The sequence below is a fragment of the Lolium rigidum genome, chromosome 6 (genome assembly GCF_022539505.1).
Source record: "Lolium rigidum isolate FL_2022 chromosome 6, APGP_CSIRO_Lrig_0.1, whole genome shotgun sequence".
Classification (NCBI taxonomy): domain Eukaryota; kingdom Viridiplantae; phylum Streptophyta; class Magnoliopsida; order Poales; family Poaceae; genus Lolium; species Lolium rigidum.
In genome coordinates this window covers 308,629,646-308,645,016 of record NC_061513.1, presented here as the reverse complement: position 1 = coordinate 308,645,016, position 15,371 = coordinate 308,629,646, and the positions used below count along the sequence as shown (strand labels likewise).

General features: G+C 42.9%; 2 protein-coding genes across 8 annotated transcripts in view; one reads left to right on the top strand and one right to left on the bottom strand.

The window, feature by feature from the left end:
• LOC124659837 overlaps nt 1-6,020 on the top strand; it is a 13,126-nt gene extending 7,106 nt beyond the window's left edge. Inside the window, exons 2-12 of one of the 4 annotated variants that reach the window (XM_047197657.1) lie at nt 921-1,045; nt 1,181-1,772; nt 1,889-2,011; nt 2,361-2,651; nt 2,738-3,349; nt 3,473-3,595; nt 3,930-4,119; nt 4,432-4,521; nt 4,840-4,931; nt 5,022-5,228; nt 5,333-6,020. In XM_047197657.1, the coding sequence (XP_047053613.1) occupies nt 1,014-1,045; nt 1,181-1,772; nt 1,889-2,011; nt 2,361-2,651; nt 2,738-3,349; nt 3,473-3,595; nt 3,930-4,119; nt 4,432-4,521; nt 4,840-4,931; nt 5,022-5,228; nt 5,333-6,007 (3,027 nt within the window). In that variant the 5' untranslated portion in view covers nt 921-1,013 and the 3' untranslated portion in view covers nt 6,008-6,020. Of the gene's footprint in view, nt 1-920; nt 1,046-1,169; nt 1,773-1,888; nt 2,012-2,360; nt 2,652-2,737; nt 3,350-3,472; nt 3,596-3,929; nt 4,120-4,431; nt 4,522-4,839; nt 4,932-5,021; nt 5,229-5,332 lie in introns of all 4 variants that reach the window. The other 3 variants (XM_047197659.1, XM_047197658.1, XM_047197656.1) reach the window with 3 other exon arrangements.
• Nucleotides 6,021-9,548: 3,528 nt separating this feature from the next.
• On the bottom strand, nt 9,549-15,271 carry LOC124667598. 4 transcript variants are annotated; one of them, XM_047204855.1, is made up of 12 exons: nt 15,151-15,271; nt 14,649-14,764; nt 13,948-14,553; nt 13,706-13,828; nt 13,066-13,356; nt 12,360-12,971; nt 12,114-12,236; nt 11,610-11,799; nt 11,222-11,311; nt 10,800-10,891; nt 10,503-10,709; nt 9,549-10,400 (listed from the first exon to the last, which is right to left on the bottom strand). In XM_047204855.1, exons 3-12 carry the CDS (start codon nt 14,512-14,514, stop codon nt 9,714-9,716), a joined length of 2,982 nt encoding a protein of 993 aa, XP_047060811.1. In that variant the 5' UTR covers nt 14,515-14,553; nt 14,649-14,764; nt 15,151-15,271; the 3' UTR covers nt 9,549-9,713. The 4 variants fall into 4 exon arrangements, with proteins under 4 accessions (XP_047060811.1, XP_047060813.1, XP_047060812.1 ...); XM_047204857.1 differs by having other exon boundaries at nt 10,503-10,717; nt 10,835-10,891; XM_047204856.1 differs by having other exon boundaries at nt 13,948-14,542.
• Nucleotides 15,272-15,371: the final 100 nt, after the last annotated feature.

The following is a 15,371-nucleotide window of genomic DNA, read 5'->3' as shown; positions in this document are numbered from 1 at the left end:
GAGGCGGACGACGAAACGTGCGTTCCCGCGGGGAAACGCAGCGTTTTCCTAACGAAAACCGAACGTGCCCTACTTTTATTGGGCTTTGTCTAGAGCGGCCCAGACGAACGACGAGGCGAGCAATCGAACGAGCGAACCTTTCATTTTTTTGAAGATCGAGCGAACGAGCCCTACTTTTTTTTAGATCGAGCAGAGCCCGAGTCCCCACTGCCTGTGTCGCTGCTCGTTGCGGCTGCCGGCTGGACGTGCGCGCCGCCACGCCATCGTCGCCGGCGTGCCGCTCACCTGGTCCCCACTCCCCCACGTCGCGCCGTCATTCTCCGCCGCGCCCCGTTACTTTGTTCTGCTGCCGCCGTTCTGCGTCCGCCTGCCTTTGGAGGCCACGCGCCGTTCTTCTCCGCCGCGCCCCGTTAAGCTGCAGCTGAGCTGCTGCCGTGCTGCTCCGGCCCCGGCCCGCCCCGCCTCCGCACGAACGAGGTCGGCTCGCCCCGCGCCTCCTCCGTCTCCGTCTCCGCGACCGCGAGCTTCTGTTCCCCGGCCCGGCTGCGGCTCCGCCTCCCTCCCCTTCTATCCTGCCCCAGCAACCAGGAAAGCCCCAAGGGCTAGGTAATGCCTACTCTTCCCAAACCGACTGTCCAACTGAATCGATTCATTGATTCAACGAATTTGTCATCGAATTCATGTTACCCATTGATTTATTACTATCTTTGTATCCCCGTGCTACCATTTCTATATATTTTTGTCATCTTTTATGCACTCTTTTGTATCATTAACAGTCAAATTGAATCATCTTTGCAAGCAAACCGTTTTTGTATGCTTTGACACGAGTTTTCTCCAGAGTAGTTTATAAAGCTCTAATTTTGTTTTGGCTTTTCTTTCTCCAATCCTGGATCCGCCACTAATTGTGTCTATCTTTCAAGATTAACAGTTTGACGGCCATGCCTCCGGAGCCTGCGCTCCGTGTGCTGAACGCAGTGGGAGCAGGAAGCGGGACAATACCATAGATATTGATTATGGACCAAGTAGATCTGCCAAGTCCAGGAGGGTATAATGCCGGAATCCCCACCATCAATAGGATAATTTATTTTCTCGCAAAAAAAAAGGATAATTTTGTTCAGTTCATGTTGTATTTCTATCAAACTAATTTTAATCCACCTCATACGCTGTAGATCGATTGCAGATGTTCGCCTCACCTCATCTTGCCAATCATGAAGCTTATTGTTGAAAATGATGAGCAGAAAGGTTATGTCAGAGAAATTGGGTTTGAGAGCTTCTTGTCCATGGGAGAACTTGAGATGAACAAGGCTCTTAACCTGTGGTTGGTCGATAAGTTCAATTGTGACAGTGAGGCTCTTGAGTTTGAAGGTGGCATATCGATTCCGGTAAGGCCACTTGTGAAGAGTGTCCTTGGAATCCCTTCGGGCCCTATCCAAGTTGTAGAGGGTCTAGACGTTGACGACGCTCTAAAGGACCAGTATACTGTAAATACCAGAGCAAAGGCTGCCAAGGATGTGGCAAATGAAATGTCCAGCATAACTGACAAGGAACCTTTCTGTATAGCATTCATGATGGCGATACTCGGAATTTATCTAGCGCCAAATACATCTCAGACCGTCAACAGGGCTTTTCTGGGAGCTGTTAAGCAGGTTGATAAACTCAAAGAGATGGACTGGTTCAATTTCGTTGCTACCTACCTCTTCAAAGGAATCAAGGAATTCAAAGAATCCAACACAGCTTGTGTTACTATAAAGGGCTGTGTCCACATACTGAGCGTAAGAATCATTCTGACCACACTTCTGCAATTGAGTTATTATGTGGTCTAGCAAATTGTTGGGATGTTCTGACTTAGCTTGTTTATCCATAAATTTATTTCAATTTCTCAATGCAGGTCATATTCATCGACTTTGTGAAAGATGCTGCATTTGAAGTACCAGTTGGTTTTCCACGCTTGGGTGTTGTCACTAAAAAGCATATCAAATGGGTTGTCTCACATCCCTTCACTAGCTTGATGGTAATGTCTCGTTCACTAAATTCTTTAAGCAATCTGGAATATACTATTGCTTTGAAAATATGATTGCAATTCCTATAAATTATTATGTGAACATATGCCTTATTTTAAAATAATAGGGTGCTCTATAGGCATTGACAGTTGTAAGTTGTAACACACATGCATTCGTTTAACAATGCAATGACTTGTCTAACTTGCTGATCTAACATTTCTTTGCCAAACTAATGTCCGGTCAAGTTTATTACTTCTAAGAAATTACATTTGAGCGGAATATTTCAAAAGTACTCTTATGTTCCTTAAGGTGCATATAATGTAGCTACAATTAACCTTATGCGTGTTGTGATTCAAGTAGGTTCGTCATCCAGAAGAGTCAGTCTATGCTGCCGTGCTTGATAGCATTGCAAAAGATAACATTGTCAAAGATGGAAAATGTGTTGATTCTGAAACAAATTCTGATGCTCTAACTGATATGCCTGCAACCACCGACACCAATCAGAATAACAACAAACATCGCGTTTCAGGAGAGCTTGGCACTGTCATGCCTGCGAAGCCTGCTCCGTGTGATAATCCCAGTGAGAGGAAAAAGGGGCACAATGTCATGGATACTGGTAATCGACCAATTAGATCTGCCAAGTCCAGGACGGTATAATGCTGGAATCCCCACCCTTGATTGGACACTTCAAGTTGTATTTAAATCAAACTCATTTTAATCCACCTCTTACCTTGTAGGCTGAAATCATCATTTACAAATGTTCACCTCAGCTCCTTCCACCAATAATGAAGCTTATCACTGAGAATGTTGAGCAGAAAGGTTATGTCGAAGAAATTGGGTTTGGGAGCTTCTTGTCCATGGCAGAATTTAAGATGAATAGGGCTCTTACCCTATGGTTAGTTGATAAGTTTAATTGTGATACTGAGGCTCTTGAGTTCGAAGGTGGCATATCGATTCCGGTAAGGCCACTTGTGAAGAGTGTCCTTGGAATCCCTTCAGGCCCTATCCAAGTTGTAGAGGGTCTATATATTGACAACGCTCTAATGGATGAGTATACTTGTAATGGCAAAGTGAAGAACGCGTGGGAGGTGGCGAATGGAATGTGCAGCATAATTGACAAAGAACCGTTCTGTATAGCATTCATGATGGGGATACTTGGAATTTATCTAGCACCAAGCACGTCCGTGGGTGTCAACAGAAAGTTACTTGGAGCTGTTAGACAGGTTGATAAACTCAAAGAGATGGATTGGTGCAATTTTGTTGCTACCTACCTCTTCAAAGGAATCAAGAAATTCAAAAAATCCAAGGCAACTTTTGTTTCTATAAAGGGTTGTGTCCACATACTGAGCGTAAGAATCATTCTGATGACACTTCTCGAAATTAATTATTATTTGGTCTAACAAATTGTTGGAATGTGGTGATTTAGCTTGTCTATCCATAAATTTATTTCAATTCTTGTCATTGCTACGCAGGTCATATTCATTGATTTTGTGAAACATGATGCATTTGAAGTACCAGTTGGTTTTCCACGCTTGGGTGTTGTCACTACAGAACATATCAAATGGGTTGTTTCACATCCCTTCACTAGCCTGATGGTAATGACTTGTGCACTAACTTCTTTAAGCAATCTGTAAAATACGAATGCAAACCCTATTCATTATTATGTGAACATATGCCTTGTTTTAAAATATTGCCATGCTCTACAGGCATTAACAGTCCTGTAGGTTATAACACACATGCGTCCATTGAACAATGCAATGACTTCTCCACCTTGCTGGTCTAACATTTATTTGCCAAACTAATGTCCGGTCAAGTTTATTACTTCTATGAAATTACATTTAAGTGGAATTTTCCAGAAGTATTCTTATTTTCCTTAAGTTGCACATAATGTTACTACAATTTACTTTATTTGTGTTGTGATTCAAATAGGTACGTCGTCCAGAAGAGTCAATCTATGCTGCCGTTCTTGATAACTGGCCAAAAGATAACATTGTCGAAGATGGAAAATGTGTTACAAATACTGATGCTTTGTCTGATACGTTTGGTACCAGTAACTCTGATCAGAATAAAAACAGGCATCCCGTTTCGGTTGAGCTTGGCACGTTACCTATATCAGCAGGTATGAACCAGAAACTCACTGCTTATAATATTATCTGTTGCCAGGTTATAACAGGTTATGCACAAGAGTTTGCATCCTTCAATTAACATTTACCTGTCCTGATCCATATGTACATAACATTCTTGTGTCTTTGTGTATGCTTTATTTTGTTATTCTTATACAACCCTACTTTCAGAAGCTCAATCAATGGATGTAAAGTACATGGTAAAGAAATAAAAAAAAACTTTTCTTTTGTATGTTGCTTTTGTAATTTTGCCGATAAGTCTGCTACCACCGACACTGATCAGAATAACAATAAGCATACCGTTTCAGCAGTGCTTGGCCCTCCCGTCACAAGTCATAATACAACAAGCGGGGCCATTGTTGAATATGTAGAGGTTGGCACATCACCTCGATCAGCAGGTACGAACCAGACATTCACTACTTATGATATTATCTATAGTCATGTTATAACAGATTTTGCACAAGATTTTTCATCCTTTAATTAACATTACCTGTCCTGATCGATATGCACGTAACATGCTATAAACTGAGTATTCTTGTGTCTTTGTATATGCTTTACTTTATTATTCTTGTACACCTCTACATTCAGATGCTTATAATGGATGGCAAGTACATGGCAATGAAATGAAAAAAACCTTTCATCTCGTACGTTGCTTTTATATTTTTGTGTATATTTAAGATAAAACTCTACTTCGCATAACACTTCCACAATTGCAGCCCCCGGTAACTTCGCAGAGCAAATAATTTTTCCAACAAGTGGCGAGCAACTGCAGTCTCCTAGGCCTTCTTCTGAACCGTGTTCTGCACAAGTTTGTTGTTGCTTCACATTTGCTGCCACATTCTATGAATTTTGCTGAAGAAATATCTGCTGTGTTGCTAATTCCATTATAACTTCACAGATGCATGTTTCTCCCGATAACCCCAAGGGGGTGAACAGGGGTTCCACATCGCCGATGGAGGATGCAGGCGATTGGAGCGCCAAGAAGGCGAGTGTGGATTGGCCCAGCAGTGGCCAAGCTAAGCGAGCCCGAGGAGTTGCAGCTGTGGACTTAAGTGTGCTCAATTGCACTGTCTGCTCCTGCCCTTTAAAGCGTCCTGTTTTCCAGGTGTCATTCTTCAACATATTCCATTCCCCTGAACTGCTGAAGTCAGAGGAAGGCAGTTATTGATACATATGTTTTGCTTTGGGGCTTTTTTTTTATTGCAACAGTGCATTGGCAGGCATTTAGCTTGCGGCAGATGCGTCACCGAGCTCCCTGGCGAGCAGTGCCAGATGTGCGAGCACGGCAGTGGCTTCAGCCCGTGCCCCATTATGGATGACATCATCTCGTCGGCCATGGTAGACTGTTCCCATGACGGCTGCAAGAGCTCTGTCCCCTACCACGAGCTTGACGACCATGAGAGCGCGTGCTCCCACGCCCCCTGCTATTGCACGGAGGCTGGCTGTGGCTTCATTGGCCCCCCACAGGTGCTCCTCGACCACCTTGCTGCCCTGCACTCCATGCCGGTGCACACGGTCAACTATGGCAAAGTGCACCGGCTCCTGGTGTCGAAGCCACGATTCCTGCTTCACGGGGAAGGGGATGACAGTGTGTTCCTCCTCGTGGTGGGCGCGCTCGGGGCAGCAATGGTCGTGTCGGTGGTGTGCATCAGGGCAGGTGCATCACCATCGTACGCGGTCAAGCTTTGGGTGAACGGCCCGGCACTGCCGAGCAGAGCGGCGGGCAGAATCAAGTGGAAGATGGAGGCGGTGACGAGCAGCACCAGGACCGGCAAGGTCGTGGTGGAGGAGCTGCCGTCTTTCTTGACAGTGCCGCCTGCGTATCTGGGTTGGTTAGAGGCGTCCAAGGCGGTGACTCTCGACATTCGCATTGACAGAATGTGATCGATCAGTTCAGTTCCAAGTAGTGCTTTTTGTGTGTTTTTTTGACTATAGCCTAACTGCTAATGGCGTCTTTTGTATGCATGCGTTATCCATTCTTTGCATTGTTGATTGTTATATCTTATATCATCCTAACAGTGTTTGATATGGGTGTCTAACTGCTGACACTGCCTAGCATAGTAGACTTTACTAAACACATTGCATATTTACTCTAAGCTATAATGCTGGTTGATGACTCGCCTGCTGAGGCCTCCCGGCTGAACACACTCTCTGCCACTCTCCCGTGCCTCCTCTCTCATCTCCCGGAGCGAGCCACCGCCAGCCCTATCTGTGCCAATCCTTCCCTCGTCCAGCGTCGCCTCCTTCCGAAGCTTCATATGGGACTTCTGCTGCATCACACGATTGCTTTCATCCTGGCTTGTGAGTGGCGAGCGGAAAGCCCTCCAATTTTTTTTGCATGCAGCGGTTATACTGATGGAAGTTTATTTCCTACAGTAATAACTACTCCCTTGATTCACGCCAGAACGAACTGATAGCGTTATGTGAAGAAATTTTGCTTCCATGTGAAGAAATTTTGTTTCCAGTCGAGTTTATTTTTGTTTCAAGTTAATTTTGCTCCATAATACAAATAATTGAGTGCTTCACCTTTTACTACGTAAGCTGCACCTGTGGTTTGCGATTCGAAACAGGCTGCGACGTGGATAGATTGGTGAGCAAGGGATTGCATCACCCCTCGGAGCATCCTCTCTGCTGCCAAGAGGAGGAGACTGCAAATCATCTAACGCCGCAATGCTCTTTCTCCCGTCAGGTTTGGTACTCCATCTTGCTTCCCTTTAGGATGCATCGTTTCACTCCTGTAGCCGACACGACGATTGCAGAATGGTGGAGTACTTTGTCGGATGCCATTCCTGAAAGACGGTGTAAAGAGTTCACCACTCTGGTTGTGTTAGTGGCTCGGTGCTTGTGGCTGGAGAGGAATAGTAGAGTGTTCGATAAATTCGCCCCAATGTCAATCTGAAGTTTGTCGTAAGGTTGAAGTGAGCTTGAGCAGTGAAAAAAAAAAAGCAAAGTTGTGTGGATCATTACGATAGATCGAGTGAGTAAGGTGTGGTAGTGTGGAAGCTTTGACACAATCGTCTGTGATGAATCTAACATATTTTATCCTATATTTTGCCTAAGTCCATGACAAGTATTAGCGGCTAGAGGGAGTATTTTTTTTATCGAACAAAAATCTGGTTTTCACTATTCATTTTGTTTCCAAAGAAGCAAAACCGTGTTTTGATCCATAAGAGAATTTGCTTCCTATGCAACTAAAATTGTCTCCCTGGAATAAAGGGTTTCCATTGTAAATATGGTTTCCAATGATATTGTACTGTGCTTCTTTTGTTTTTCCAAAAGAAACAAAAAAAAGTTTCCATGGAGTAACATTTATTGGTATCCAGTGTAGCCATATTTTGTTTCTAGCCCAACTAGACATTGTTTCCTCGTATAGGGAATCTAAAAAAATTTATTTGTTTCCAATCTGGTAACAACATGTTTCCGTCAACAAGAAATTGTGCTTCTAGTAGAATTACAATTTGTTGGACAGAGATTTTTGGCTCCTCCTGCCATTTAAAAAAATAAAAAATCACACTTATGTGTTTCAAAAAAATTAGAAAAAAAATCATGGTGTAGCCAATGAATTATCCCATAAACATGCAAAATTTCAATTTCAAATACAAAACATTCTGGGTTACACAAAAATGACAAACATGTGGATCTGGGTATGCATATTTTAAATCTCCAAATCTCAACAGATTTTGTCTTTTTTGTGTAGCCTAAAATATAAAGAATTTTATATCAAAATTTTACAGGATTGTAGGCTACGTCATTTACTATGTTCAGATTTATTTTTAGATTTTTTTGAAATAAATATGTATGATTTTCTATTTTTTTTTAAACAACGGGAACACTGGTGCCCAAGAGCCAAAGACACTTTTCGCAATTTGTTCCCATAAAATGTATAAACGCTACCATCATGTACTACCATAGCCAACATCTGATGCTCGCAGTTGTGGTCGTTGGACATGCGGTGCATGCCTGGATATTGCCTTCGCTTGTAACCCGGGAGCAGGGGCACTAATCATGCGTCCTTGCATTGCTTGTACTGCGGGAAGTACTAATCCTGCATCAGGACCTCATCCTTGCAACGACGTTCTGGAGAAGAACCAAAATTTAAATAGTGGGATAAGCCATTTAGCGGTAGCAAACTGAAAAAGAGCTATAGTGCTGCTAAATCGCTGCTATAACTCTCTATTTAACGGTCGAGCTTTTAAGGTGCTAATATCCTTAGTGCCAATGGTGTAGAAAACGCTATAGCTAGAGAACCAACCTGAGGTTGGGTGGTTAGGAGGGTGGTTGTACCCCCAGCCCACCAGAGTTCAAATCCCAGGTTTGACATCTGTGTGTCTCATAAAAGGCGGAATATTCATTCAGTGGGAGGCGACGTTCCCGTCGACAGCGAGATGCTTGTGGTGACTTCGTCAATTTCAAGATCCAATCCGTCGGCTCAGTCTTCCGGAGGTGCTCATAGGGGTAGGGTGTGCGTGTGTGCGTTCATAGGGGTGAGTGTATGCGCGTGTATGTGAGCGTCTGCGTTTGTACTGTGCTTCTCAAAAAAAAAAAAAACGCTATAGCTAGAGACACTATAGCTCGCTATTCAAAACTTTGAGAAAAAAGGGATGGCAGAAATAAGGAAGCAAGTGTGACAAAATCATGATCCATAGGTTACAAATTTTGTCTAAACTTGTACGATTTTGTCATTTTTGATGCGTTCAAAATATAAGTGATTTTGTATTGTAAATTTGCATGGTACTAGTGTACACCGTAAGAATATTTTTTCAAAAAATGTTTGAACATTTTATTAAAAAAAACTTTTTTAGAAATGGGCATCACTATTGGAGACGCAGACCATCCTAAATGAACAACAGTTCGTTTCTATCCACCCACGCGACTGTCACAAACTAAAACAGAGCGACGACGGTCCGTTTTGCTCCTTTCCATTGGAGATGACCTTAGAATTGGACTACGATAGGAAGTGCTTACCTAAACAATTTGTTGAAGTTGTACCCTCTCCATCCCTCCATTCACAATTACCATGAGTTCTGGTTTTATCAAAGTCAAATTTTATAACCAAAAATATCTTTAAATATGACATATATAGACTTATTTAATACAAAATAGATATAACATTAAAACCTATTTCATGATGATTCAAATAAATATTGGGTTTATATTGTAGATGTTGATGTTTTATCCTTTGTATTTGACCAATCGTAGAACACATGGTAACTATGATCATGAGTAGCACAGAGATAGGCTTCATCTGGCCACTTGTCCTCTTAGAATTGTAGCTGACTCTTCACATGTTACTTAAAAGATCAAAACTCTAATATTCATCAAAACCTTCCAAAGTTATGATTCTGGTGGTTTAACTTTAACTAAATACATCTCTTTTATGGAAATCTCTCATCGACTCACATATGCAGGAGTGGAACTGTGGAAGTACAAAACGTGCCCCGTTTTAGCTGACGACCGTGAAACAGGCACTAATGCAACAAATACAATGAAATGCCTGGAACCTTGCATGTCTTAGCACTACCATGCAAAAGAAGTCTTCGGTAAGCAGTTAGACATCACAATTAGGATTATTAAATACACATCTGATCGATCACATCTTGTCAATGCAAATGTCGAGAATCACTGCCTTGGACGCCCCTGATCCAACCAGATACGCAGGCGGCACTGTCAAGAATGACGGCAGCTCCATCACCACGACCTCGCCGGGCCTGGTACTGCTCGTCACTGCCTCCAACTCCCACTCGATTCTGCCCGCTGCGCTGCTCGGCGGTGGCGGACCATTCGCCCAAAGCTTGACCATGTACCGTGGCTGCCGCAACGTACCTGCCCTGATACACACCGCCGACACGACCATGGCTGCGCCGAGCGCGCCCACGGCAAGGAGGAACGCGCTGTCGTCCCCTTCCCCATGGAGCATGAATCGCGGCTCCAACACCCGAAGCCGGTGCACTTTGCCATAATCGACCGTGTGCACCGGCACCGAATGCAGGGCGGCGACATGGCCAAGGAGAAGTTCCGGCGGGCCAACAAAGCCACAGCCAGGCTCCGGGCAATAGCAGTAACAGGGCACATGGGGGCACGTGCTCTCATGGCCATCAAGCTCATGGTAGGGGACAGAGCTCTTGCAACCGTCATGGGAACATTCTACCATGGCAAACGAGACAATGTCATCCATAATGGGGCATGGGCTGAAGCCACCACCGTGCTCGCACATCTGGCACTGCTCGCCGGGGAGCTCGGCAAGGCATCTGCCGCAAGCTAAATGCCTGCCATTGCACTGTCACAAAAAATTACGCCCAAAGCAACACATTTGTATCAATAATTGCCTTCCTCAGACTTCAGAAGTTCAGGGGAATGGGAGATGTTGGAGAATGACAACCTGGAAAACAGGAGGCTTGCAAGGGCCACAGCAGAGGGTGCAATTGAGCAAACTCATGTCCAGAGCTGCAACCCTTCCGGCTTGCTTAGCTTGGCCACTGCTGGGCCTATCCACACTCGCCTTCTTGGTGCTACGATCGGCAGCATTCTCCACCGGCGATGTGGAACCCCTGTTCATCCCGTTGGGGTTGTCTGGAGAAACATGCATCTGTGAAGTTATAATGGAAATAGCAACACATCAGATATTTCTCCAGAAAAATTCATAGAATATGGCAACAAATGTGAAGTATCAACAAACTTGTGAAGAACACGGTTCAGAAGAAGGCCTAGAAGACTGCAGTTGCTCGCAACTTGTTGGAAACATTATGTGTTCTGGGAAGGAACCGGGAGCTGCAATTGTGGAAGTGTTACACGATTGCAAGATAGAGTTTTCTCGTACATATACACAAAAATATGAAAGAAGCGTACGAGATGAAAGGTTTTCTTTTCATTTCATTGTCATATACTTACCATCCAATAATTAGCATCTGAATGTAGACTGTAGAGTTGTACAAGAATAACAAAATAAACGATATAGAAAGATACAAGAATACTCAGTTTATAGCATGTTACGTATCGATCAGGACAGGTAATGTTAATTATAGGATGAAAAATCTTGTGCAAAATCTGTTATAACGTGACTGTAGATAATATTATAAGCAGTGAATGTCTGGTTCGTACCTGCTGATTGAGGTGATGTGCCAACTTCTACAAATTCAACAATGGCCCAGCTTGTTGTATTAGGACTTGTGACAGGAGGGCCAAGCTCAGCTGAAACAGGATGCTTGTTGTTATTCTGATCAGTGTCAGTGGTAGCAGACTTATCGGCAAAAATACAGAAGTAACATATAAAAGAAAAGTTTGTTTATCATGTCTTTTCCATGTATACATCCATTAAATGAGCTTCTGAAAGTAGAGTTGTACAAGAATAACAAAATAAAGCATATACAAATGTTACGTACATATGGATCAGGACAGGTAAATGTTAACTGAAGGATGAAAACTCTTGTGCAAAATCTGATATAACCTGACAACAGATAATGTTAAGCAGTGAGTTTCTGGTTCGTACCTTCTGATACAGGTAACGCGCCAAGCTCTGCTAAAACGGGATGCCTGTTATTATTCTGATCGGAGTCGGTGGTACCAAGCGTATCAGACAAAGCATCAGTATTTGTAACACATTTTCCATCTTCAACAATGTTATCTTTTGGCCAGTTATCAAGCACGGCAGCATAGATTGACTCTTCTGGACGACGTACCTATTTAAATCACAACACACATAAAGTTAATTGTAGCAACATTATGTGCAACTTACGGAAAATAAGAATACTTCTCAAATATTCCACTCATACGTAATTTCACAGTTTGGCAAATAAATGTTAGACCAGCAAGGTGGAGAAGTCGTTGCACTACTCAATGGATATGTTACAACTTACAAGATTGTTAATGCCTATAGAGCACACTATCATTTTAAAACAAGGCATATGTTTCACATAATAATGAATAGGGTTTGCAACTGTATTTCCAAAGCAATAGTATAATTGCTTCAAGAATTTAGTGCACGAGTCATTACCATCAAGCTAGTGAAGGGATGTGAAACGACCCATTTGATATGTTTTGTAGTGACAACACCCAAGCGTGGAAAACCAACTGGTACTTCAAACGCAGCAAGTTTCACAAAGTCGATGAATATGACCTGCATTGCAATGACAAGAATTGAAATAAATTTATGAATAAACAAGCTAAATCAGTACATTCCAACAATTTGTTAGACCAAATAATAATTAATTTCGAGAAGTGTGGTGAGAATAATTCTTACGCTCAGTATGTGGACACAACCCTTTATATAAACAAAAGTTGCGTTGGATTCTTTGAATTTCTTGATTCCTTTGAAGAGGTAAGTAGCAACAAAATTGCACCAATCCATCTCTTTCAGTTTATCAACCTGTCTAACAGCTCCCAGTAACTTCCAGTTGACACCCACGGATGTGCTCGGTGCTAGATAAATTCCGAGCATTGCCATCATGAATGCTATACAGAACGGTTCTTTGTCAGTTATGCTGCACATTTCCTCCGCCACCTCCTTCGCATTCTTCGGTCTGCCATTATAAGTATATTCATCCTTTAGAGAGTCGTCAATATCTAGACCTTTTACAACTTGGATAGGGCCTGAAGGGATTCCAAGGACACTCTTCACAAGTGGCCTTACCGGAATCGATATGCCACCTTCAAACTCAAGAGCCTCAGTGTCACAATTAAACTTATCAACCAACCATAGGGTAAGAGCCTTATTCATCTCAAATTCTGCCATGGACAAGAAGCTCCCAAACCCAATTTCTCCGACATAACCTTTCTGCTCAGCATTCTCAGTAATAAGCTTCATAATTGGCGGAAGGAGCTGAGGTGAACATTTGTTAAAGACGTTTTCGGTCTACAAGGTATAGGTGGATTACAATGAGTTCGATTAAAATACAACGTGAACTGAATAAATTATCCAATCGATAGTGGGGATTCCAGCATTATACCGTCCTGGACTTGGCAGATCTAATTGGTTGATTACCAGTATCCATGGCATTGTTCTGCTTCTTCCTCCCACAGGGATTAGCACATGGAGCAGGCTTCGGAAGCATGACAGTGACAAGCTCTGCTAAAACCCGAAGCTTGTTGTCATTCTTATTGGTGTTGGTGGTTGCAGACGTATTGGACAGTGCATCAGAATTTGTTTCAGAATCAACACATTTTCCATCTTCGGTAATGTAGTAATTTGACATGTTATCAAACATGGCAGCATAAACTGACTCTTCTGGATAACGTACCTATTTGAATCACATCAGACATCAAGTTAATTTTAGCAACATTATATGCAACTTAAGGAAAATAAGAATACTTCTGAAATATACCCTCAAATGTAATTTCATACAAGTGATAAACTTAAGCAGACATTAGTTTGGCAAACAAATGTTAGATCAGCAAGTTGGAGAAGTCATTGCATTGTTAAATGGATGCATGTGTGTTACAACTTACAAGAATGTTAATGCCTGTAGAGCGCTATATTATTTTTAGACAAGGCATATGTTCACATAATAATTTATAAGAATTGGACTCTTATGTCAAAGCAATAGTATATTACAAATTGCTTAAAGAATTTAGAATACCAGGCATTACCATCAAGCTAGTGAAGGGATGTGAGACAACCCATTTGATATGTTCTTTAGTGACAACACCCAATCGTGGAAAACCAGCTGGTACTTCAAACGCAGCATGTTTAACAAAATCAATGAATATGACCTGCACGATAACAAGAATTGAAATAAATCTATGGATAAACAATCAAAGTCAGACATTCCAACAATCTGTTAGACTGCATAATAATTAAAGTCCAGAAGCGTGGTTAGAATGATTCTTACGCTCAGTATGTGGGCACAACCCTTTATAGTAACATTAGTTGAGTTTGATTCTTTGAATTCCTTGATTCCTTTGAAGAGGTAGGTAGCAACGAAATTACACCAGTCCATCTCTTTGAGTTTATCAACCTGCTTAACAGCTCCAAGTAAGGCCCTGTTGACGGTCAGACATGTATTTGGTGCTAGATAAATTCCGAGTATCGCCATCATGAACGCTATGCAGAACGGTTCTTTGTCAGTTATGCTGCACATTTCATCCGCCACCTCCTTGGCAGCCTTCCCTCTCCTGTTATTACAAGTATACTGAGCATGGAGAGCGTCATCAACATCTAGACCCTCTACAACTTGGATAGGGCCTGAAGGGATTCCAAGAATACTCTTCACAAGTGGCCTTACCGGAATCGATATGCCACCTTCAAAATCAAGAGCCTCGGTGTCACAATTAAACTTATCAATCAACCAGAGGTTAAGAGCCTTATTCATCTCAAGTTCTCCCATGGACAAGAAGCTCCCAAACCCAATTTCTCTGACGTAACCTTTCTGCTTGTCATTTTCAACAATAAGCTTCATGATTGGCGAAATGAGATGAGGTGCACATCTGCAATCGATCTACAGCGTATGAGGTGGGTTAAAATGAGTTTGGTTGAAATACAACGTGAACTGAATAAAATATCCTGTTGACGGTGGGGGTTCCAGCATTATACCCTCCTGGACTTTGGGAGATCTACTTGGTGGATAACCACTGTCCATGGTACTGTCCCGCTTCTTGCCCCCACTGCGATTAGCACGCGGAGCAGGCTCCGGAGTCATGACCGTCGAACTGTTAATAATTTTGAAAGATAGGCACAATTAGTGGCGGATACAGGATTGGAGCAAGCAAAGCCAAAAAAAAATTAGAGCTTAGAAACTACTCCGAAAACAACTCATGTCAATTGCAAAGATGAACATATAATTTCAACTCAACTGTTAATGATCCAACAGAGTGCATAAGAGATGACAAAAAAATATATAGAAATGGTAGCACGGGGATACAAAGTACTCCCTCCTTTGGATGTCTTAGATATGTCAAAATTTGGATGTATTCTATGGACAGAGGTAGTAACAAAGATAGTAACAAATCAATGGCTAACATGAATTTGATGGCAAACTCGTTAAATCAATGAATCAATTCAATTGGACAGTCAGCTAGAGAGGAACAGACATTACCTATCCATTGGGGCTTTCCTGGCTGCTGGGGCAGGATAGAAGGGGAGGGGAGGCGGAGCCGCAGCCGCAGCCGAACCGGGGAACAGACGCTCGCGTCGCGCAGCCGGAGGAGGCGCAGGCGCGCAAGAAAGCAGCGTAGCGGGGCGCTCCGACCTCGCTCACGCGGAGGTGGAGCGCTGCACGGAGGAGGAGGGGCGGGCCGAAGCAGCACGGCAGCAGCT